Genomic DNA, 21,279 nt, shown 5'->3' on the forward strand with positions numbered 1-21,279 from the left:
TGGTATCGATAAAATATTGATTGCCATCTTCTGAAGTGTAGGATAAGTTTTCCTTGGCATTTTTCAAGCCACCATTCGAGCGCTGTTCCAGAAATTCCGGAAGATGTATCATTGGCAAAGAATTCATACTCATCACTAGTAATAGTGCTTGCTGTCACATCGAGGTCGCGTGCAAATTCATCGAACGCTCATCTGAATCGTTAGAGTCTGAGACATCAACAGTGGCCTTATCTTATATTCAATTTGCCAGAGGTTTTCAACCGCATCAAACGCACTCTGGTGATATATGCTGTCCCAATTCTGCCTGAAGAATGATCGCGGCAGCATATACTGAAGTCACATCTGTCATACTGTAGTATTTGTCAAAAGTATACCAGGCGGTCAAAATACAACTAAGTAGCAACGGATGGCTTAGACCTTTCTCCTATAAATTTCTTTAGCTTATTTAAAGAATTCTGTCTTTGGGTTTTGACCTTAGACCTCCTAAATTGTCTGACCAAGATATCCATTGTATACACTGTCCTATCAAGTGTAGCTATATCTCCTTCTGTTTCTAACGTTGCGCGATAAAAGGGCCGCAAAAAAATCTGCAGTCTCCTCCAAGGTTCGCCAGTCGTCCGGAGACAGGTAGTCTTCCTTGACTTCCGTATACCAGTTGTCATTGAAGTGCAGTACGGACTTCAAAGCCGTAAACAAGCATCAAATACCATGATTCCATCTGGTATCATTATCCAAAGCGAGAGCTTGACCAGGAACTCCTTTGAACCGGTTATATCGGCGTTCGGATGCTCGAATATGCACCGCAAGGTTGTGTAATTTTCCCAAAGCGCCCATCTGGCGCCCGACCGCCGCTTTTGCAGACGTTATGCGATTAGCCAGACTGTCGTCAATGTTGATAGTCTCGTCTTGTTCCGCCTGTCGCAGCGCCTCGTCTAAGGCCTCCCTATCTTTCGAGAATAAGAAGGCTTGCACTGCCAGGTTAATTACATGTCCCTGACAGCGACCTCGATAATGTATTGGATTCCAGTTCACAATCCCGCGCTCTTGCAAACTACTGGCGATGAATCGACACTATTTGTCAATTGAACATGATTATCGCCATTGAAGTACCCAATTAGATCTAATATATCATAGTCCTCGGCGACTTCGAGAAACTTTGCGGCTTGTTCCTCTCCGCTGTGAGATCGAAGTTCAGGCAACGCAATTTTTGAAGTTGTTTCGTATAATCAACAACGAAGTAACAACGTGTTCAAGGACTTGTTGTATCTCGAACATATACCATAATTGCATCACTCTTTCCCGTCCTACACTACAACAATAATGGGTCACATTACAGCAGCAGTCAACAACCCATCGGGAGCGTGCTGCCTTTGTGTCCAAGCCAATTTCGGGAGCATGCCGAAACCTCAGCGTAGGTCGCAACTTATGATTTTCTCGCTTTTCATATATCAGATTGATAACAGTTTGATCCAAGATGGCAGGTTTACTATCCCTTCCATCTGAAAATGCTCACTGACATTGAGCAGCTTGCAGCTTGCAGCGCGTCCTTTGCGTCCTTGCTGAACCAGCCAATCATCCCCGCGACATGTAAACATGTACGCAATTGCCAGATTAACTTATCGTCCCAACATTGGACAGATTGTTTCTTGCATTCATGACTACCATTCTTGAAATTTACGTTCCACGTTCGGCTATAGCCGCGGTCATGTCGGTATATTCCGAATCGTTTGAGAGGACGAGGGAGTCGGCCTCGTGCGACACCTTGGGTGCTCGTCTTTTGCGTCATTTCTAAGACCAGGTCAAAGGCCCCAATTTTGGCCTGCAACCCACCATCCTCGGGCAGGCTGGGGAGCCATAGACTCCGATGGCGCTCGCCCAGATGGTCCAGGTCGGCAAAGAGGCGCATCGTGTGCTCCTCAGTGTCGCAGTACAGACTCTTGCCTGCACCAGACACCAACACGGGACAGTGGACCAGGCGCCAGAAACCCTCCCTGCAGCGAGTACCGCTTCATCTCGCGCAAGATAATGGCCGTGCGCTCGATGCCCCAGAAGGCTTGGGTGAGCCCGACCTCCCACCGCAACTGTGTGCTCCAGGCCATGCCAGAGCGAATTGACGCGATCAATGGTGCGTTCTGTTAGTCTGCCGCTGGTCCAGGTATTCATGAACCAGCCCGAGATATGCCGTGTACCACAGTCCCACTCGTAGAATGGATCGATGGCGACACAGGCCTTAATCCGTGCGTCGCTGGCCGCCCGGAGCGCGTAGTATCCGCCCATGCTGGCCACAATTACCGCGATCCGCTGTAGGTCGAGTTCGAGGCCATCGTCATGGCGGAGAGTAGCGGCATACGACTCCAGCCAGTCGACCAACTGCCAGGTCACAACCTCCCAGTCCGGCCGCATATTATACAGCCCATGCTCGCGCAGGACCAGGCCCTGGCCTGGCCCTTCGAGCGTTAACACTGCGTACCCGCGTCGTAAGGTTCCCGACGAGCCGAATCGTCGCTACGTTAATGGATCCAACCGTGCAGCTCATTACTCTGGCTTAATTCGGGCACTCAGAAGACTATCATGCCACCAAGACCAAATCTCCAGATAGTTTCATTCGTCGCAATCTGCTGTGGGGGGTGGTGTTGACGTGACCAATCTCAGGGTGCCTCCAGGGTTTCTAACCCAACGACACAATCGGGGAAACTACTGATCAGGATCTACACATGACTCCTTCAACGGCAACAAACATCACTAGAAAACTGACTTTTGTTCACGGCTTTGGCAGAGATTGTTGCCGAAGATGACTGGACTGGCTTATCCAGCGCAGCAGAGCGAAGGAGGCTGCAGAACCGTTTGAATCAGAGAGCTTACAGTGAATGCTGATGATTGTCGTATCGCGCCGCTTTTGTCAGCAGCTTCGAAAGACGCAAGCGAGTACAGTCACAGAGCAACCATATGTTTGAAGCTGTCCGGCAGAACAGTTTTTCGAAATCAAAATTATGGCATGGTCATGATTGCACAGCCGGTGGTGCAACCAAAGAATCTGCACCCGCAAATCAAACAATTGCGTGGACGTGTGCAGTCAAATATACGGCCCCAAAAAATCAAACGTCCTGCTTGGTGCTGCAACATGAAATTCGCAGATATCCAGAAAATATCCACTTACTTTCAAGAATGTGCCTCTAACAACTATGCTCGGCTCTCCAAAAGCAGATCATCTCCTTACTCTAGTTAAGTTCAATGTTTTCCGAGCTATGATGACATTTTTTTACTTTTGGTTTGACAAAATGGAGTGCATGCAAGATGAAGCTGTGTCGCCGTTCAGTACCATGAATCCTGGACGTCTTGACCCCTCCCTACCGCAGAGCCTTCGCCCAATTATCCTGCAGCGCACCATTCCCCATCATCCTTGGCTAGATATGTTCCTTATACCTACGATAGGGGATGATCTAGTGAGAGCAGGCGACTTGTTTGACTACGTACAGCTCTGCATCGATATCATGAAATTTTGTCGCGCAAGTCCTGAAAGGATCGGTCTTATAGTCTGGGGCGATCCGTGGATCCCAATGGCTGGGAAGTCACGGAAGCGTTCGTGAAGAATTGGGGCTGGGTTATCAAGGGCTGCCATGAGATATTCGAATCGACGAACTACTGGCGGGCTCAACGCGGTGAAGAACCGTTGTATCACGACTCCGGAATAAAAATTGTTTGATTTGACCACTACGGATAGGGATGCCGAATGCCAAGAATCTGAGAGTCTTTCCTTCTTGCTCTAGACGCTGTGCATCGTCAGGTTGAATGCTTCGGGTGATTGATCTATCTAATGGTGTTGGAACGAGGGTTCTGGGAAGATAAATACCCCGAAAAGGCAATTGCAGGTTTTAATTGTCACCTACGTTATCAGCCAGATCTAAAAGAAGGGGACCTATACGGATCGGAAGAACAGTTTGAGATTCACAGTGATGAGATCAGTACGGTGGGATATCCATGGGCCCTATAGTTTACTAAAGACAATGACATTGCTGTCTTTATGAGGACTCTATCGGAAATAGGACAATACTGGAGGTTCTCGTGAATGCATTCGGATTTGCTATTATTTGTCAACAAGGAGGCTGGCTAAGTAAGGGCTGCAAATGGTAATCATGATCCAGGCTGAACATCTATGATGTTGCGACGGACTAGAACGATTGGAATTATTCCAACCTCGGCTCAGCCTCTCACAAACGCGGCTCTGACGTCATGATCCTTACGAGCCGCAGCAGTCTGCCTGGAACGTGTTTCCTATCATACTAGCATATAAATTGCGCAATGCTAGAAAATGGCATATCTATCTAAATATTGCCCTCCAACATAACCCGTGTGCCATAATGATTCCATGCTTCTCCAGACTTGTAGCTGGCGCAAGGTGGGACCACTGACCACCAGTTAAACAGCAAATTGAATGAAATTTGGACGTGGCCACTCCAAACCTACTCATCACAGGCTGTCACACTGTCTCTTTGGAAGACTCTGATCCGCCATCGACAATCCCGTCCTTATCTGAGAACGGCAAGCCATCGTTTTCCTTCTTGCTACGACCAAGCCTGAAGTTGGCGGCGCCCCAGCTTCCTTGGAAGCAGTATCCCGGATGAAGAAATGTCAGTGCGGTGCAAGAGATGAACATCATTCTAACACCGGTTAGTTACTGCATCAATACAGGTTCGAAATGTGTAAATACGTACGCTCCCTCGAGGATCATAAACGTGACCTCCTGGTTTGCAAGCTTTCCATCAAAACCCTCACTAAGTTCCGCGACTCGGAAGACACTTCTGGTAAAGATGCAGGTGACAGCCACTGCAAGGCCCCAGAGAAACAGGCGAAATTTCAAGCTTCTTCTCAGTGTCTCGTGACTGGGATCCCGCGCATCGGGACCAGCTCGCCGTACTCGCCACCAAAAGTCCGCGGACGCCACCATGAACATGAGAGTAGCCACGACTTGAAACGCGAGGCCACCCATCATGATATTTCTGCCCGTTTCAGTCGAGCTATCAGAATTAGCCGCCGTCGATGCGAGCCCACCTCCGGCTCCTGTGGATGATGTTAGCCGCCAATATTGGTGATTCTCGAACGGAAGTGTACCTTGAAGAACGAGCGATAAGAAATCGCACCCAATAAAGGCGAGGGTGTAAGTTCTGGGCTTGAACCGAGAGATGCTCTCGCCGTACACCACAATACTAAATAAGTCAGCCCACGACCATTACTGCGGCAACAGAAGATATTTTACATTCTAGAGAGGCAAAGATAAACGGCCGCACCAAAAAAAGCGGGCGCGATGGTCAAGCAAACCAAGTACCTGCAACGTTAGCGAGAGACCAACTAAAACTCACTAGAAGTGAGTTGACTTACAAAAGATATGAAGACATGGTGAAAGGATTGGAGTGCATCTGTATGCGGCCGACATAACCCAGAATTTCAACTAGAGGATGAAGTTAGAAGATGTCAAGATAAACAGCCGCAACCAACGAAAGGCTAACTCACGAAGAAGTCCACTAAACATAGCTACAAAGTATCCCCATGTTCTGTATTTGGCAACGTGGAAGATCTGAAGGATGAGCAGGACACCAAACCAGGCGGCAAAGAACGCATTTGCGCCGACATTTGGGAGATAATTCAACAGTCCCTGCTCAAGCGGGCACGTCTCCAAAGTGCAATCTTCGGTCGGAATGGTGTCATTACGGTCCATGGCGGCCAGCTATCCCTAATTGACTATGAATCTTTGTGTTGTGTTGAGTTGCAACCCCGGGAACTTGGTCCTGTATTTATTGGCATCAGTACGTAGGCATCGCGCTGCTTGCTCTTCGTGCCGTTTAAGCCCAGACGAGAGATTGTTTGCGCGGCTGTGCATGCGACGCAGTACTGACAAACACGTAGACATTGTTACATCCCTGCTACCGGTCGACAAAAATATCGGTGGAACTAATGCTCCGCAGGTGAGGAGGACTCAGTCGACAGTGATGCGCGCGAACGCGCGTCTCGGACTAGAGTTCGGACCGAAAGCATGAGGCGGCGGCCATTGTTCCGGTCAATCGATAGGCATCCGAAATGAATTGCGAGACGTGCAAGTTTAGTTCAGGGTTGGAAGTATCCAATAAGAACATCCGAAGGGTCATATTGTATTATAAAGTTTACCTTAATGAGTTTAATCTTCTGCACCTTCCGGTCCGGGTAATACGCGCGTCGAGGTACCACGACGCACAGTGCGTCATCTCTGTTTCGGTCACGAAATCCGAGTTATTACTGTGTTGGGAACCCTGGACGCCGCGTACTCATTTTTACGGATAGTATCATTAGGCTTGACGAATCAGCACTGTAATGGCGGCATGCTCATTTACAACCATTATTGTAAATGCCTGTTACCGTCGAATGTGCCAGCGTGTGCTTCTGGGCAGCTAGGCAGACAATGAAATCTAGGTTTCAAAGGCTTTAAGAGACAAAATAGATAGGATAACTTATTCTTTGCCTTACATGACTAATCGTAACACCAAATGACGAATAAATTGCATCGGAGGCTTCCAATATTTTGCCTGCAGGATATTCTTAGTTTGGGCATCGAGGTAGTCGTTCACTAGTTCGACACCCGTGTCAGCGCGGCTGACAGCATGTCCGGGGCTCTGGTACTCGGTGAACCGCGAGACTACAATAATATGCAACCACTGTACTGTTTCCAAGTCTAAGCCACTGTGACGGACTATTCTTAAGTTGTAACTTTCCTGGCATTGATCATGCCGATTAGATTCTGTCGTCTGTATGGCTGACTGTCTACCGGGGGATCAGCCATTGCTCCGCCCCCTTGGGATCATATCCATCACATACCAAAAGTGATCCAATCTCAGCCGGGGCACCACCAATGAATGACATCATTCCATATAACGGAGCCCCCACACAAATTCGCTGCGGAGACTAATTTTAAACAACAATCGCGTCAACGTTAATTAAATTATTGAGGCCCCCAGCTTTGGAGGATATAGTCATAAGCATATCTAACTATGCACCTTTAACGTGACACTGTTGCCCACGCCCATTAACACGTTTATTCCAAGATTTTTTAACTACGCGAGACAACGACAGACACGGCTACCTGCTCCCACATAACTTACCATCAGCAATACCAAAATAACTTCCCTCTGGGACAGTTTTCAACGTCGCAGTCATCTTGCCATCGACACCTTTGCTCTGCACCGTGTTACCCCACCATATGAGCCTCTTGGGCCTGTACTGTAACGACAGAAAGATCAAGATACCACTGAATGCGACGCCGGCGGTCAGCCCTGACGACAAGATGTAAATTGTACTTTGCCCACCAGGCCAAGTACCTTCTACGCAAGAAGAACATAAACGCGAACGCGGCGTAGAAACCAGGCGTGTAGTACGAAAGATTGTACGTAGAGCCGTATCGTAAGAAGCCACCGAGGAAGAGCACCGGATGCACATAGCGCAGCTGGTTCGGGAAATACTTTCTGGCGTAAAAGCACGGGACGGCGAGTAACGCACCCATCAGGAAGCACCACTTGAGAGTCGGGTAGAGAACATCGAATGTGCGGTGGGACCAACAACGCCAAGCAGGAGAGAGTCGGCATATAGAGCGTGGGAGAACGTGCACACGAAGCGGGATTCTTGGGTCCAGCTGCTGAAATCGGGCATACCCTGAACCAAAAACTCTAGCGCGCCCGCAGTGCAGAAAATCTGAATGATAGTTGCGAGAATCTGTGCTCGGAAGACTGCTCGCGGCGGCAGCTTTGAGCCCAGATTGTGATTGGCGTTGTGGTCGGATAGACAGCCATAGCGACGCAACCGACAACGATGGACAACACGAGGACAATCAAAACCACCAGTCTGGAACTTCGGGATAGCTGCGCATCATAACCGAAATCGGATCGTTGTACCGGTCGTAATTCGCCATCTGACGATCTCGCAAGTTCGTGTAGAATCCCACAACTGCCTCCTTGATAATTCGCCACTCGCTCAACAAGATGTAGACAGACGCGAACGTGTAGATCATGTAAGACACGGCCATCGACATCAAATTACCCGCGGAAATATAGGGCGGCGAATACGCTTTGTACAAATCAACATCCAGACGGTTGTTCGAGAGCACCTTGCTGACATTATATTCCTCTCCATATCGGTCAAATACATCCGCCGTGTTGGGAGGAATGTACGCCGAGCACATGTAGTTCTTGTAAAACATGATGAGCATGATAATACCGGCTACGACGGTTCCGATATAGCGATTTACCGTGGTGAAGAAGGGAAGGACAAGAGGGGACGAGTAGTTAATGACAGGGGTTGAATCCTGTACCTATACGCGAACCCATAATGAAGGCAACATGCTTGTTATGCGGAGCGATCCATGTCGGCCAGTTGAAGGTGCTGAGAGCCGTGAAGAGGTAGTTCGGAATGAAAAAGTAAAGAAATGACGATACCAGGGTGATGAAGAAGAACCTGTACTTTGAGATCGTCCATCCGTTGATATTCTTCTTCGGCTCCGAAAGCAGCAGAGTCCTGTTAAGTTGCAATGTAGGAAGAAGTGTCGGCCAAACTGCTTATACGGTCGATAATCACTTCTCGATCGTGGAGATATTGAGACGAGACATTGCCAGAATCTTTCTTCTCGGTGCCATCGATGCTTCCGCTATTGGAATTCGAGAGTGAGTCGAAGTCTCTAACTGCGACAGTGCTTAAGGAAAGCGGTGCCCTCTTCTCGACGTCGTCAATAGCCATCTATACTGTTAGAGATGAATTATAATCAGTGACAAGCAGTCGCGAACTTTGAATGGGAATGTGACAATGTTCAACTGCTGCTGATCCCAGTACACATTTCGGGCTACGGGACAATTGTATATAATAGCAAAACTGTGGGACAGCTATCAACTCGCTGTATCAGTCCATCGATAACACCCGGCCAAAGGATCTCCTATCTCAGAGTTTCAGAAAAAGTGGGCTTTTGACAGGTAGTGTCAGTTGGCAGTGATAGCGCTCCTTGACAGAGACGTCCTGGTCTGTTCGATGATATCTCTGCAGCTATTCCGCATAATGCTAACCCGATTGGAGTAATTCTGTTGCATACGAGTTCAGTAATCCTTATCTTCGTGAATATGACCCATACAGAACATGCCGAAGTTGGCGGTGAGGTTTAGCGAAAAGCTAAGAGCCGTTCTCGGCACCTGCACGACCAGGCTGGGCTTGCCAGGTGCGGTGCAACACAATCCGCCGGGCTGCCAAAAATGAGGAGCATTTTGGGGGCCATTTCCGCGTCGATGAGTCTCGACGTCGGCTTGAACGTTATTGCGTTCCCAGTGTTGCTATCTCAATATTTTGCCATATTGACGCGATATCATGTCATAGCATATCGTGCTGCGTCACAGAGTAAACAAGAATTGGTCTAAGTGCCTGTTGGGCTTGTAGACTGTAGCGTCAAAGCGCCTGTGAATGATAAGACCAATGCGCAGGGCCCATTCATACCGTATCAGCTTGGCGTATATACACTGGCTATAAAAATCGTTAGCAGTTTGGTTGTGATAGATTCCCGGAGCGGTCGCCTGAGCGGGAGGCGGTTGGCTTTTGCAATCACCGTAAGAAAGTATTCCCGTCCAACCACGTAAAGCAATCCACGATTGTTGTCGACCGCAATATCGAGTGGATTCAGTGATATTCTCTGGTGCCGTGACCTAGGGTTCATAATCTCGGTGGGCGAGAGGCGGATGATTACGTAGGGTTTTCTGCCGGCAGCAAAATGTTGGTACCCCAAGCCTGAGCACGGAGATTGCACCTTCCTTCTCGGCGTTTGTTAATTATCGGCCTTGTTCGCTCTCCATTTATTCATCCTGAGATTTGTATAGATAGTATAGTAGGATGTGCAACCGTGGATACTCCTACGACCATTACCATCGTCATGTCGGGCCGGTCGGCACACAATGATGTGGATAGACCGAAGTCTGGTTCCTGGCTATTGGTATTTAATTGTCGACATGGTCGGGATACTACAGCGACCTCTCGACCTTTACTACCTTTATTCGCCTGTCTGCAAATAACATTCTTCATAGTTTAATTTGCGGACTTAAGGAGATGGAGCTCAGCTCGGATTATTTCCATAGACTATTGTCAGAGTCATTCAATTGTGTCATGATGGGATTCTGAAGCTCCTTCGTCGAACATCGCTCTTTTTCAATTGAATCTGGCAACTTAAATGACCGCCGTGCCGTAAAGCCCAGGCTTGGCTTAGGGTTCCTGGAGCAAGCAAGTGGCCCGACCAATGCGCTTCCCAGCGTAGTCCGTAATTTCCAATTGGAAACGAAAGTATTGAAACAGCTAAATTTTCGTCCATTGTGAGACTTGTCATATCAGTAATGAGACACTTGTGTTCTATGACGCGCGTTGATAAATACTAAATACTGAGTTGAATTAGGGGAGCCCGCCGGTCAGGTCACGACAACTTATCTCATTCAGTAGGCAATCGGGGAACAGATAAGATCCCGGTATGTAGTGCGACACACAATGGAGCAAAACTATTCCAGTGGTTCGATAATCCTGAACCCCTTGACCCTGTTGCCTGGTAGGTGCACTTCCAAAAATTTAAACCACTTGAATCAAATGCAGGCAACTGGCTGTGAACGAATATATCAGCTGGCCCTGTTCATGAGAGGGCAAGATGGACATAAATTGTCAAAGATTTATCCCACGCTTCGTTTGCTCAACACTGAACGCTACTAGACAGTCGGCCAAAGTATTAATCCCAAAAACTAAGAAGGTATCCCGGTTTTAAGCTTGCATTCGCCTGAAAGCCAGATCGTCTATATATAATCTATGGACAAGGAAGGCTACCATATGCTCTCAAACCTTCAATGCAACAAAGTATTCCACTCCTCTACGAACCTCTGAAGCAGTTAATATATACCGCAATCAAAATGTTGAATGTAAGAATTCCAGAATATTTTGTTTAACACCGATTAGCCTGTAGTACATTGGGCTCGAAAGTGTAGAGTACTTGAGCAAACGTACGTGAATGCAATTGGCATCGCGTGAAATCCCGACCCCACGTTTGGGAAAGTGCAGGTCTCCTCATAATCTTCTGCATATGGTCCCTTTGCTGAGCTAGGCCCCCTCAGCGGCATTCGCCTGGTGCCGTATCAATTGCTAACGCATCTAAGCTATAATAGGACTTATGGACAATTTGGCGCGTGTGGACAAATAGAATCGAGCCGCATATCGCGCGGCACGAAAGAGATAAGAGTGATGTCACAGTTGACTATGTATACAGCATCTGCGTTACCGGTGCCGCCTGCAAGAGACTTCTATAAGCGGTCAAGAAACAAAACGAGAGGAAATCCTCTAGACGGCAGTCAGGGTACTAATGAGAACGAAAAACACGAATAAATGACCACAAGCAGTGCATAATGGCATGCGCACGCTCATTTTAGCTCGCCCCAGGCGACGAAGGAGGAAAACTCCCGACCCCAGTTCAACGAAGAAACATATGGCATCAAGCTAAGAAAGATATAGTCGCTTTTGCCTGTATATTACCGGTTGCACTTCTTGACCCCCCCCCCCCCCCCCCCTTCTTTCTCTCTAAGCTTCTTTCCATTGCAATATTATTGGCGCTACTGATTCTGAACGGCGCATTTGTTTCTATCGCAATGATTGCAAAGAGTCACCCGCGCCTTTCCGGGGAAGCAGTCGGCTATCGCAAATTGTCCGGATAAGCTAACAGATTAGCACGTATTTCAATTGTCGGCTATAATATGTTACTACCTCGCTTGGCATCTTGGCTACTAACCTCCGTCGACCGTTCTGAGTCTGTGCCGCGGTTCAGCAGTGTCGGCGTTCATTTCATTTCGTCTCGCCTTGGGTTACTTCCCGGCAGCGGTTCTGGCGCGGCGTTGGTCTGCTGAATGTTTACTGGGAGGAGGTTGTGCAGGCCTGTGTGCGGGCGTGAACAAAGAGTGAAAGTGATATCTCCATGAAATATCTCTGCTACTGATAACTAGTCGGACCGCAGTTGTGGGAAAGGTGTCATCAGCTTGTTCTTGGCGCACTGTAGCGCGGATACTCCGCGAGAAGATAATTAGTCGGTTGACAGCCGATAAGGCAAGCTTGCGGGGACCGTCCGGCCAACGTTTTCTCGCCAATGGCCTCTCAGACCGTATTATGCGCTGCGTTTCACAAGTCGTGACTGCTTCCTGCGATATTCACGCGTTGCGTATCTTGCTGTTGTTGAAGTCGTGACTCGGTCGGCAGGCTTTTGAATGACCGACTTTTGTACCCAGAGTACGCACGCCGACAGACGTTTGGGCATGGCGGAGACAACCTCAAGGACCTGCGGGGCCATTCTAGATCGAGTTGACCAATAAGCCTTATTCCGTCGAGATTCTGAAATGCTGAGAAATTGTCTCCAGCATCAAGTGGAAAGGACCTAGCCGAGGTTGTACTGAGATCTTTACGCAATTGCTACAATTTCATTGATGGTACTATGCCGAAATTGTTCCTGAGTCTGACGTCATGTCTAGATCACTGTGTACGGTGAGAAAACCTTAAGCGGAGGCGAGCCGGAAGTTGAATCGGTCGTCAACTGGGGCTCTGACTCCGACATCGCCAACGAGAAGGACGGACAAGTCAAGGTCCAGAAGGTCTTCGTTGTCAATCGCGAGAATCTAATGCAGCGCATGCACGAAGCTGCTGATGCCGACGATATCGCACGGAACGAGAAGGAGGAGAAGTTCTTCTACAAAGTCATTAGCGAGATGACGCTCACGTAGGCCATCGAGGTCCTACGCGAGGCTACCATTTTGCACGACCGCGACCACCTGCTCGAGCTCCTGCAGAAGATCGAGCTGCTGCTCCAGGGTTCCTACGCGTATGGCCAGGACCAGGACGCATATGAGATTGATATTAGGCTCGAGGCCTGTCTTGTTAAGTACCGCTCGCTGTATCCCGAAGTCCGTGCGGTCCGTTCTCCTTTTGATGATCCTGAAACGCCGGTCGAGACCTTCCGTTCATATTTCCTCGGTATTGTTTGGGTTGTCATCGGTTCCTTTGTCAACGAGACACCTGGAGAACCTCGTCAACCCGGTACACTTCCGGTGAGATCGATGCCGAGAATTACTGTGGCCTTTGCCTATCCTAGCTCCGATATTGTGGCGCAGTCATACAGGCGCTGAATCCCTGGAGAGGAGATGCTCGTATAGAGAGATAGTTGATAAGTTGGCGTGCTCCAGAGACAATCCTTGCAATTTTGGAACTTCGGAGCAAGAGAATACAGAGTAGAATCTCTTGGGACATCTCATCACTAACGTCGGTTCGCCTCAACCTACACTCTCAACAGCGGTATTTTGTGAAGGTGACTCGAGAATAATCAGGCTAAGTTGTTCATTACCCCAACGCCAATCCGCTGTCGGTTACAGTCTTGTATGCAGTTATAGCCTGCAAGTCTGGTTTAGCAGTATGTATATCGCCAAGGTAAAGTCTCCGGAGGAGCTTAGCATGGAGTTAGATCGACTAGCCAGTCATCGTTGATTACATTCCTTGGTGATGTACCCTCTTCAGTGACATATGTAATGTGTGTGCCTCAGAGCTTTCTGCTTGCTGAGAGAGAGCGGATATCAAGCTGCCGCTCCGGGCCATATTTGCAATCGGAGCGTATAACTTCGTCTTCGAAGCCGCAGGTCATTGTATTCCATTGAACTGCATCGGTGTTTACTGAGTTCGTTTTCTATCGGTTTGGTTAGGCTGAAATTGACAGATTAGTAGTCAGAAATGCGCCGAGGTGTACGTGCGATGCTCATAGATGTGTTGACAAGGATGACAACAATCCGTCGGGCCGATCTCCCGAGATGCCTTGCTATAGCTGTAGGACACTGGTCGACCCTATAAGTCCAGTATGCTCGTCATAGTTTGAGCTCAGAGTAGGAGCAAAATAGATGCCAGCCATTGTAGAGTGCTGTCCTGAGTGCCGTCCCAAAAGTGCAACATCGGGTAAATTCACGTTTCTGCTATCGGTTTTTGCGTCTCTTCTTGAAGCATTTCCATAGCTACCAATAACTTCTAATTTATGTGAATAAAATTATATGAGCAAGTATATGACATAGATTGTTACTCAGTAGGGCTGCTCCGAATATTCGCATTTGCGAATATTAATAATTATTCGCCCCATTTGCTTGCGAATAACGAGTAACGAATATTATTCGCAACCTTGGAAACCCTGAAACCCTGAAACTCACAAGCAGTCCTCATCGTTTATTACGGTTCCAACACAAGAAGAAGCAAAGGCATTAAGGCACAAAACGACAAGCAAATGAAAGGCGGGAGGCATAAACCGCAAAACGAAAGACGCAAACCACAAAACGCAAGACTGACGCACTGTTCCTGTCCTGCACTCAATAATGGACTCAAACCCTAACCCATTACAGAAGCAGTTGCGACTAACAGATCCATGGTTCTGATCAAGCTTCCCTCAGCTCACAGCCAAGCGCGCACCATATTCTGGATTCATTGGACTTCCGTTCCCTATACAACTGAATATTTCGCAATTCGCAACTCACTTAAACTCTCCCAGCATTATTAGTTTACACATTTGTATTTGTTACTCGTGCGGATATCCACGGATATCCATGGATAACGTATTTCACGGGCGAACCGGTCAAAATTCACCACCACACCGTCAAAATTGAAGATTTCATATCAAAATCAACCGCAACAGAATTAAATTGGTCAAGCTAGCAGTTCAAATTGATAGCTATTTTACTACGACAGCGTCTGATTGTAAGCAGAAGGCGTTTTGGATGCTGGTGAGCTGAAGGACAGGACCCAGAATAGTGTTTGCGGTGGAATTTTACCCATTAGCGTGTTTTGGATTGTGACCGGTTCGCCCGTTTGACCGGTTCGCCCGTGAAATACGTTAACTATATCCGAGGGTATGACTGATCAATATTACCTTAACTATCCGTATCCGTATCCATATCCGCATATTCTCTATCCGTATCCGTATCCGTGACGGATATCCACGGATATATCCGTTATCCGTATATCCGTGCCGATCCCTATGACAAATCGGCTTCGCGGAAATTTACGCTGTAAAAAGATGCTGAAGTGAATTTACAAAATTACGCGACCTCACTTGGGCAAGGGTTTTGTTTGGCGTAAATTTACGGCGGGCGTAAAATGGTTGCTGAATCTGGCTACTGCCTCTTTACCAGCTTGAGTCAGCGCGTAGTACTCAGCTTCGCAACTGCTGAGCGCCACACTGCTCTACCTTTTCGACGAAGGAAACGGGTCCTCCTTCAACATAAAGACATATTCCGACACCGACTTCCTTGTATCTTTGTCCCCAGCCCAATCTGCATCGCTGAAACCAATCTGGCACGTGCGATGCTCCTCGCTGTGTTGACAAGGATAACAGCAATCCGTCGGGCCGATCTCCCGAGATACCTTGCTATAGCTGCAGGACACTGGTCGACACTATAAGTCCAGTATCCTCGTCATAGTTTGAGCTCAGAGTAGGAGCAAAATAGATGCCAAGCCATTGTAGAGTGCTGTCATGAGAGCTGTCCCATCAAAGTGCAACATCGGGTAAGGGTTGCTCCATCTGCTCTCGGTTCACATTTTTGCGTCTCTTCTTGAAGCATTTCCCGTAGCTACTAATAATTTCTAATTATTTTGCGAATAAGTCTAGATGAGCAAGTATATGACATAAATGGTTAAACCAATGATGGCAAGAGATGGGTCCATTGGCAAGATACGATGTCGTACGATCTGTTTACATTTCGGCGATAGTCATTATTGAAATCAATACCGTACGGTTGCTTGCCCTCTGAACCAAAATGCTTTGTGAAACACAACACCAGATTCGTTCGCTTCTCTGGTCCGAACCCCACCAGTTATCCGTAGTGTCCAAAAATGAGTATCTACTATGGTGAGGACGCGTCCAACCGCGTGCGATCTGCTCTTAGAGGAGCGATCGCCATAGCACGTGCCCAGAGTCCTCCAGCGACTATATCTGTTAAGGAGGCGCACAGTCTGCCGACAAAGACGTACAAAGGACAAATACAGAGTCAGACTGGTGCGGTTGCTACTCTGAGACTTCAAAATTCCATTTCGCTGGAAATGGCTACTTATGATGATGAACGGCTATCTTATCAGCGTGCAATGGATTTCCTCACTGCCAACGAGCCAGAACGAAGGCTTGACGTACATCTCTCCTATCGATCCTTCCGATATCTTGAAGAGAAGGCTCGCGCTCTTTATGGTGATGCAAAGTATGTGACGGATGGTTAAGCAAAGCAGTTATGAATCTTACTGACCATAAAAGATATCCGCGAGTTGAATACTCTGCTATTGATTCAAGAGTAATCATACATACGATTCCAACAGCACTACATAGTGCGTCAGCAGTCGGCTTAAATGATTGCATCAGAGACTCCGTGCGTGACATACTTAGACGGCACGACAAGGTGCACTTAGGCAATCGTATTATGTCCGTCGGAGAGTCCACATATAGCTCTGTGGATGAGCAAGGTGTTCGTTCGACCAAAACTCCCGATGCAGGACTCAAGTACGACAATGGCCAGCACAAGAACTTGCTTCTTATCATTGAAGCGGGGGTCTCAGAGGGGTACCAGCAGTTGAAGGCCGATATTGAGCTGTGGTTAAAAAAATTCGAATGCCAAATTGGCATACTTTTGTGGCTCAAGGAGACGCCAAGGTTTAGATTTCCTGCAGACGAAGTTGGCAATCCGGGGTCCGCGACCGAGAGGGCTTTGTTTGAAAACGCAATGTGGCAGGTGAGACGCAGCAGACCATTTGGGCCATATAGATTTAACGGCCATGCTTGGTTTGGAACACTCGATACTGCGTTAATTGAGGTGTTTAAAACAGATGTGCATAGCAATAAAATCAGCAGCGAACAGTATGTAAGTGACAATGATATACCCGCTATAGTAGCGTTACTTATACTGATCCATTTAATAGGTAGTGGTGGAGGATGGTGCTGTGACAGTAGAAGGCAATAGCCTCGATATAGGCCTTATTATGGGAGACGTGTTTCCGTTCGATGAAGAGTTGAGTGCAGACGAGAAGACAGAGCCAATTTGTCTCGCGACTGACACGCTTCTCCCCATCATCGAATCAGCAGCACAAGACACAGCGATCAAGCGGCACAATGACTCCTAACAACGCATCAAGTGATGTGAAATGTGCAAGTAAGGGTATTCTGTATAACTTAAAGGACGTAGCTTAATCAAACAATTGATTTTGTTCGGATTGAATTGACAAATAAGTGGAGAATCAGGCGGCAAGTTTGATCATCGAAGTCGGCGGGTAAGGGTTATCTTACTGATCGGCCGAGATTATTATTTTACAACAGCAGTGGTAGTAACGTGATCACACCTCTTAATTATTTTTACGCGTATTGTACAACTTCTTGTAACATAGTAGCCATGGCCCAAAACGATCTGCAAGACAACCTTGCTTGAAAGTCGGTTGGTGAACAATAACTCCGAGATCTAGCCTTTTGGGGTATTCGTTTAACAGATAAAAGAAGAGAAGTAGCCAACCATATCGAGTTCACCACCAAGCAAACGCCAGGTCCCAATCGAAAATTTATCATCATACATGCAGTATATTGATCCAACTCCATATAACCGCACTCCCAAGCCATATCAAACCGGAAAAAGCCGTCGCTCAGTGCGCTCGACCCTAGAAAATTTCAGAATTAGCGTTGAAGAGAAATATACTTGACTGAGATCTCACCTCGCCTTCCCTAGCCATGAATCTCAGCCTCGACGCGAGCTCCATCTCAAACCTCTCTTTGCCGTATGGTTCATCGCGCAGTGTTGCCATCATATCTGTCCCAGCGGGGAAATCTGTCTCAAAAACAGGCTCCCCTTCGCCTCGCATATTGGCAAGTACGCACTGTCGAAAGTGCCACCGCAGCACCTCATCTGATACACGATCGGGATTGTTCGGATTGCGACAAATGGGGTCAAGGATTCTTCCGTCTATTCCCCAGTGGTTAGGCATGAACGTGATGACCTTGTGTCCGTCCTTTGTCGTGTTAGTATGGATGGGACAAGTTCGGGTTTAGATACTTACATCCGGGTTGATAGAGAAGAGATACTGGTCAAAGCGAGTATGCAAATTCTCTGACATGAGTAATCCATTTTGAAGGGAGTTAATCTTGGAACTTCCTACGACACCGTCCATGTTTGTAATCCAGCGCCCATAGTTGAACTGGATCCACAGGCTCTCATGCTCCAGTGGAAACACATGTGCGGCTTGAAATCCAGCCCAGACGCCCCACATGGCCCCGTCATTGACCTCCCCAGATATGACACATTTCCCGTCTCTCGCGCGGACCCCATCACGGAATGCATCGTCTCGACCCGAGACAGCGTGACTGATCAATCGGGAAAACCATGCTTCATCACTCACTCGAATAGTTCCTAGACGAATAAGCTGAGTGACCACTGCTGATTATCACGCTGGGAAAGACGTACCTTTGCTGTAGATATCATAATCCCCAGGAACAACAGAGTTGCTTGATGGCGTAATAGTCCGACCAGAGGCTATAAATCTCACAATCCAATGATCTTCCACAGCGAGAAGCACATTGCCGAGAATCCAGACCAGAGTTGCTTCGGTCAGAGAGCCCTTCTGGTAAACCCCCCAAAGGTTGCTCCGGTGGAACCGTCGTAAAAGTGGACGTTGCGCCACGCGACGCGGTTTACTGGCATCGTAAGCGTTGTGTTGCGCTCGTCGGGTACAGCATGAGAGTATGTAGCGTCACTATCGACAAGGAAATGGAAGCAATCCAGCGTGGAAGGCGAAGATGCTTATGAGCTTGATCACGTGATAATTATCCCCAATGGTTTAGAGGTCGGCCATACCTATTTTGGATATCATGTGACCGGCTGCCAGCCGCTTCTGTCATTGACCTTACCAACCACCAAACAACCAATCGAAAATTCATCATCATACATGCAGTATATTGATCCAACTCCATAGAACCGCACTCCTAAGCCATATCAAACCGGAAAAAGCCGTCGCTCAGTGCGCTTACTGTTTCGTTGCCGTTTTGCCGATATTGACGATACGATATCGGCGTTCCTAATGTTTGGCGATTGTGAACCCCCTGGTTCGGCAAAGGGATAACCGCATGGATTCGTCGAGTTGCTGCCAACCAACTGAAGGTCGATATCGTTGATGCGTAAATAAGTTCACGGGATGCTCGTACAGTCGGGCCTTCCGAAAACCAACCCTTCTGGTTTTTGATCTGTAACTTAAATTGACTTAAATTGGTCATAAATTGTCCACTTATCAGATCACTTTAATGCGGATATATTTCGCAGAATTCAGAAAACTGGTCGGAAAAGACACACCTAATTGCCCACTAAATAGTATTATATATTCGCTCTAGATAATATAGCAATTGTTCAGGCTTGCAAGTCTACAGAGCTCCCTTGTCACGTCTCAGCAAGATCTCAGCAAAGATACAATCAGATCCCGGTAATCATATCCGGCACATTTCTGTCAGGTCATCTTCCCTATCTCTTAATTCCCCGTTAGCAATTCTACAGCCCATCCGGCGGTTTGGTCAAGCCAATTTCTTCTTTCCGCGCAGTTTGAGGTAGTCACCTCCAATTGCTGCGTGACATACACCGTATATTCCACTGAGTGGCCAGACTTTCCAGAACTTGGCAAGCACCCATATTTTCCAAGACTCCTTCAACGCTTGTTCTTCGGCTGCAACATCGACTTTCACCTTGTCGTAGACGCTGGGGAGGTAAGTTGCATGATATTTGGCGCGCAGCGCATCGTATTCCTTTCGGTCGTAAATGTCCCAGAACTCCTGCTCGGTATAATATGCGTGCGCATACAGCCACTTCTGTCCTCTGAGTTCATGAACCTTGTGCTCAAGCTCGCGGTTCGCGTCAACGAATGCCCGTCGTCGAGTTGGCCCTGGACCCCAAATGCCAAAGTTGAGGAGCATTGTCGGCGCATTTGGGTCCGCGGTTTGGGCCATCAGGCCATGCGGGGAGTATTCGGACTGACCCCTTTGGCGCAACGGGCAGAGCCACAACGGATAATGTCCAAATGACTTCTCCAAGTAATCGACAAACTCGCCGGCGGCCTCGTATGGGACAGCCACGTCTTGGATAATGTAGCGCTTCGAATGGCCGCTTTTGTGGAGAGCGTGGTACATGACGCGAGTGTGCATGAACTGATCAAGCGCCCAACGGGTGACCCGATTGAAAGGCGTCACGAAGTATTGGAAGGCATATGCACCTACCCAAAACCCGCCGCGGTCATAGCGAAAGAGATAGTCGACCAGAGGAATGGCTTCGGTAACCGGCTTGTTCGATTTGGCAATGAGCTTTCTAGCATGAAGGTAGAACCACGGATCAGTTGAACGGCTGAAGCGTTGAACCCGGACACCAACGTCAGGCTTGTCCTTTAAACGACCGACACAGATGACACCATTGTCCTTTGCGAAAAGTATGCCGTCGAGATAGTCAGTGGAAGGGTCTGCCGTTGCCTCCTCAAATTTTCGGACCGACTCCTCGACGCTAGTTACAGGAAAATACATAAGTTCGACGAAAGGCTTCGCATCTATCAATTGAATCTCGAGAAGGGTGGCGACTCCCAGGGTTCCGAAGGATGCCGCAGCGCCATAAAATATATCGCTGTTCTCGATGCTGGTTGCTTGGATTATATCTCCATTGGCGAGCACCATTTCAATTGCATTGACTGTCCGGTCAAAAAATCCATATTTGAACGAACTGCTTTCTCCCGATGTGCCTGCAAATCCACCTCCAGCAGTTATACCCGGGAACTCCATGACCACGGGGGGGACCAGACCGTTAGCCATGGTGGCCTCGACAAGTTTGTCCATCGGGACATTGGGCTCTACCAGAGCGAGCTTCTTCTCGGTGTCGACGGCGAGGACATTGGACAGCCTGCTGGTGTCGACCATACTGTCAGGCCAATACTGAGACTGGCGGGTGCTGTTTGTGGAGCCATGATATATGCGAAATTGCTTCTTGCGATCGTAGAATTGCTTGACCTGGGAAGCTAGCAGCGAGACTGCCGCGTCATGTCGCTCCATCGCCTACAATATCTGTCACTTACCAGTTTCCGGACTTCTGAGTATGGGATGCCGAGGGATTTAGATTCAGATGGTGTAAAATGGAAGAGGTGGAGAGACGACGCGCTTGTTTGTGTCGCTCGTACAACATCAGGAACGGTTTGCTGTCCTGGCAG

At 48.1% G+C, this 21,279-nt stretch overlaps 10 protein-coding genes across 10 annotated transcripts; 3 read left to right on the top strand and 7 right to left on the bottom strand.

The window, feature by feature from the left end:
• Positions 1-162: 162 nt before the first annotated feature.
• On the bottom strand, positions 163-763 carry POJ06DRAFT_40604 (uncharacterized protein). The gene is made up of 2 exons (XM_056190987.1): positions 474-763; positions 163-424 (listed from the first exon to the last, which is right to left on the bottom strand). Exons 1-2 carry the CDS (start codon positions 660-662, stop codon positions 266-268), a joined length of 348 nt encoding a protein of 115 aa, XP_056040617.1. The 5' UTR covers positions 663-763; the 3' UTR covers positions 163-265.
• Positions 700-2,434, bottom strand: POJ06DRAFT_286586 (uncharacterized protein; the record flags this gene model as incomplete). Its single annotated transcript, XM_056190227.1, has 2 exons — positions 1,959-2,434; positions 700-971 (listed from the first exon to the last, which is right to left on the bottom strand). Exons 1-2 carry the CDS (start codon positions 2,401-2,403, stop codon positions 700-702), a joined length of 717 nt encoding a protein of 238 aa, XP_056040618.1. The 5' UTR covers positions 2,404-2,434.
• A 748-nt stretch (positions 2,435-3,182) lies between these two features.
• Positions 3,183-3,703, top strand: POJ06DRAFT_283767 (uncharacterized protein; the record flags this gene model as incomplete). Its single annotated transcript, XM_056190127.1, has 2 exons — positions 3,183-3,525; positions 3,570-3,703. 2 exons carry the CDS (start codon positions 3,183-3,185, stop codon positions 3,701-3,703), a joined length of 477 nt encoding a protein of 158 aa, XP_056040619.1.
• Positions 3,704-4,477: 774 nt separating this feature from the next.
• On the bottom strand, positions 4,478-5,713 carry POJ06DRAFT_283768 (RTA1 like protein-domain-containing protein; the record flags this gene model as incomplete). The annotated part of the gene is made up of 6 exons (XM_056190128.1): positions 4,478-4,658; positions 4,713-5,058; positions 5,110-5,204; positions 5,255-5,323; positions 5,377-5,446; positions 5,509-5,713. 6 exons carry the CDS (start codon positions 5,711-5,713, stop codon positions 4,478-4,480), a joined length of 966 nt encoding a protein of 321 aa, XP_056040620.1.
• Positions 5,714-7,029: 1,316 nt separating this feature from the next.
• POJ06DRAFT_262694 (uncharacterized protein) lies at positions 7,030-7,900 on the bottom strand. Its single transcript, XM_056188787.1, has one exon. The coding sequence runs from the start codon at positions 7,523-7,525 to the stop codon at positions 7,214-7,216; it is 312 nt and encodes a 103-aa protein (XP_056040621.1). The 5' UTR covers positions 7,526-7,900; the 3' UTR covers positions 7,030-7,213.
• On the bottom strand, positions 7,656-8,751 carry POJ06DRAFT_286599 (uncharacterized protein; the record flags this gene model as incomplete). The annotated part of the gene is made up of 3 exons (XM_056190228.1): positions 7,656-8,238; positions 8,330-8,513; positions 8,593-8,751. The coding sequence occupies 3 exons, from the start codon at positions 8,749-8,751 to the stop codon at positions 7,850-7,852; spliced, it is 732 nt and encodes a 243-aa protein (XP_056040622.1). The 3' UTR covers positions 7,656-7,849.
• Positions 8,752-12,782: 4,031 nt separating this feature from the next.
• Positions 12,783-13,094, top strand: POJ06DRAFT_183873 (uncharacterized protein; the record flags this gene model as incomplete). The annotated part of the gene is made up of 1 exon (XM_056184762.1): positions 12,783-13,094. A coding segment is annotated over one exon (312 nt), but the record flags the coding sequence as incomplete, so codon positions are not given.
• A 2,776-nt stretch (positions 13,095-15,870) lies between these two features.
• POJ06DRAFT_286608 (uncharacterized protein) lies at positions 15,871-17,251 on the top strand. The gene is made up of 3 exons (XM_056190229.1): positions 15,871-16,277; positions 16,331-16,931; positions 16,990-17,251. Exons 1-3 carry the CDS (start codon positions 15,919-15,921, stop codon positions 17,188-17,190), a joined length of 1,161 nt encoding a protein of 386 aa, XP_056040624.1. The 5' UTR covers positions 15,871-15,918; the 3' UTR covers positions 17,191-17,251.
• A 140-nt stretch (positions 17,252-17,391) lies between these two features.
• POJ06DRAFT_297563 (HNH endonuclease-domain-containing protein) lies at positions 17,392-18,752 on the bottom strand (the record flags this gene model as incomplete). Its single annotated transcript, XM_056190608.1, has 5 exons — positions 17,392-17,715; positions 17,770-18,063; positions 18,112-18,461; positions 18,516-18,672; positions 18,723-18,752. 5 exons carry the CDS (start codon positions 18,750-18,752, stop codon positions 17,701-17,703), a joined length of 846 nt encoding a protein of 281 aa, XP_056040625.1. The 3' UTR covers positions 17,392-17,700.
• An 860-nt stretch (positions 18,753-19,612) lies between these two features.
• Positions 19,613-21,124, bottom strand: POJ06DRAFT_228551 (uncharacterized protein; the record flags this gene model as incomplete). Its single annotated transcript, XM_056185762.1, has 1 exon — positions 19,613-21,124. One exon carries the CDS (start codon positions 21,122-21,124, stop codon positions 19,613-19,615), a length of 1,512 nt encoding a protein of 503 aa, XP_056040626.1.
• Positions 21,125-21,279: the final 155 nt, after the last annotated feature.

Source organism: Lipomyces tetrasporus (genome assembly GCF_029532465.1).
Source record: "Lipomyces tetrasporus strain NRRL Y-64009 chromosome Unknown POJ06scaffold_12, whole genome shotgun sequence".
NCBI classification, from domain to species: Eukaryota; Fungi; Ascomycota; class Lipomycetes; order Lipomycetales; family Lipomycetaceae; genus Lipomyces; species Lipomyces tetrasporus.

Bases quoted from the DNA above. Each gene is read 5' to 3' on its own strand.
- POJ06DRAFT_40604 (XM_056190987.1), bottom strand. From the start codon at position 662: ATGACAACTGGTATACGGAAGTCAAGGAAGACTACCTGTCTCCGGACG. The intron at 425-473 runs GTCAAAACCCAA...AGAAATTTATAG, and splicing joins GACAATTTAGGAGGTCTAAG to GAGAAAGGTCTAAGCCATCC.
- POJ06DRAFT_262694 (XM_056188787.1), bottom strand. From the start codon at position 7,525: ATGGGTGCGTTACTCGCCGTCCCGTGCTTTTACGCCAGAAAGTATTTC.
- POJ06DRAFT_286608 (XM_056190229.1), top strand. From the start codon at position 15,919: ATGAGTATCTACTATGGTGAGGACGCGTCCAACCGCGTGCGATCTGCT. The intron at 16,278-16,330 runs GTATGTGACGGA...TGACCATAAAAG, and splicing joins GCTCTTTATGGTGATGCAAA to ATATCCGCGAGTTGAATACT. The intron at 16,932-16,989 runs GTAAGTGACAAT...TCCATTTAATAG, and splicing joins AAATCAGCAGCGAACAGTAT to GTAGTGGTGGAGGATGGTGC.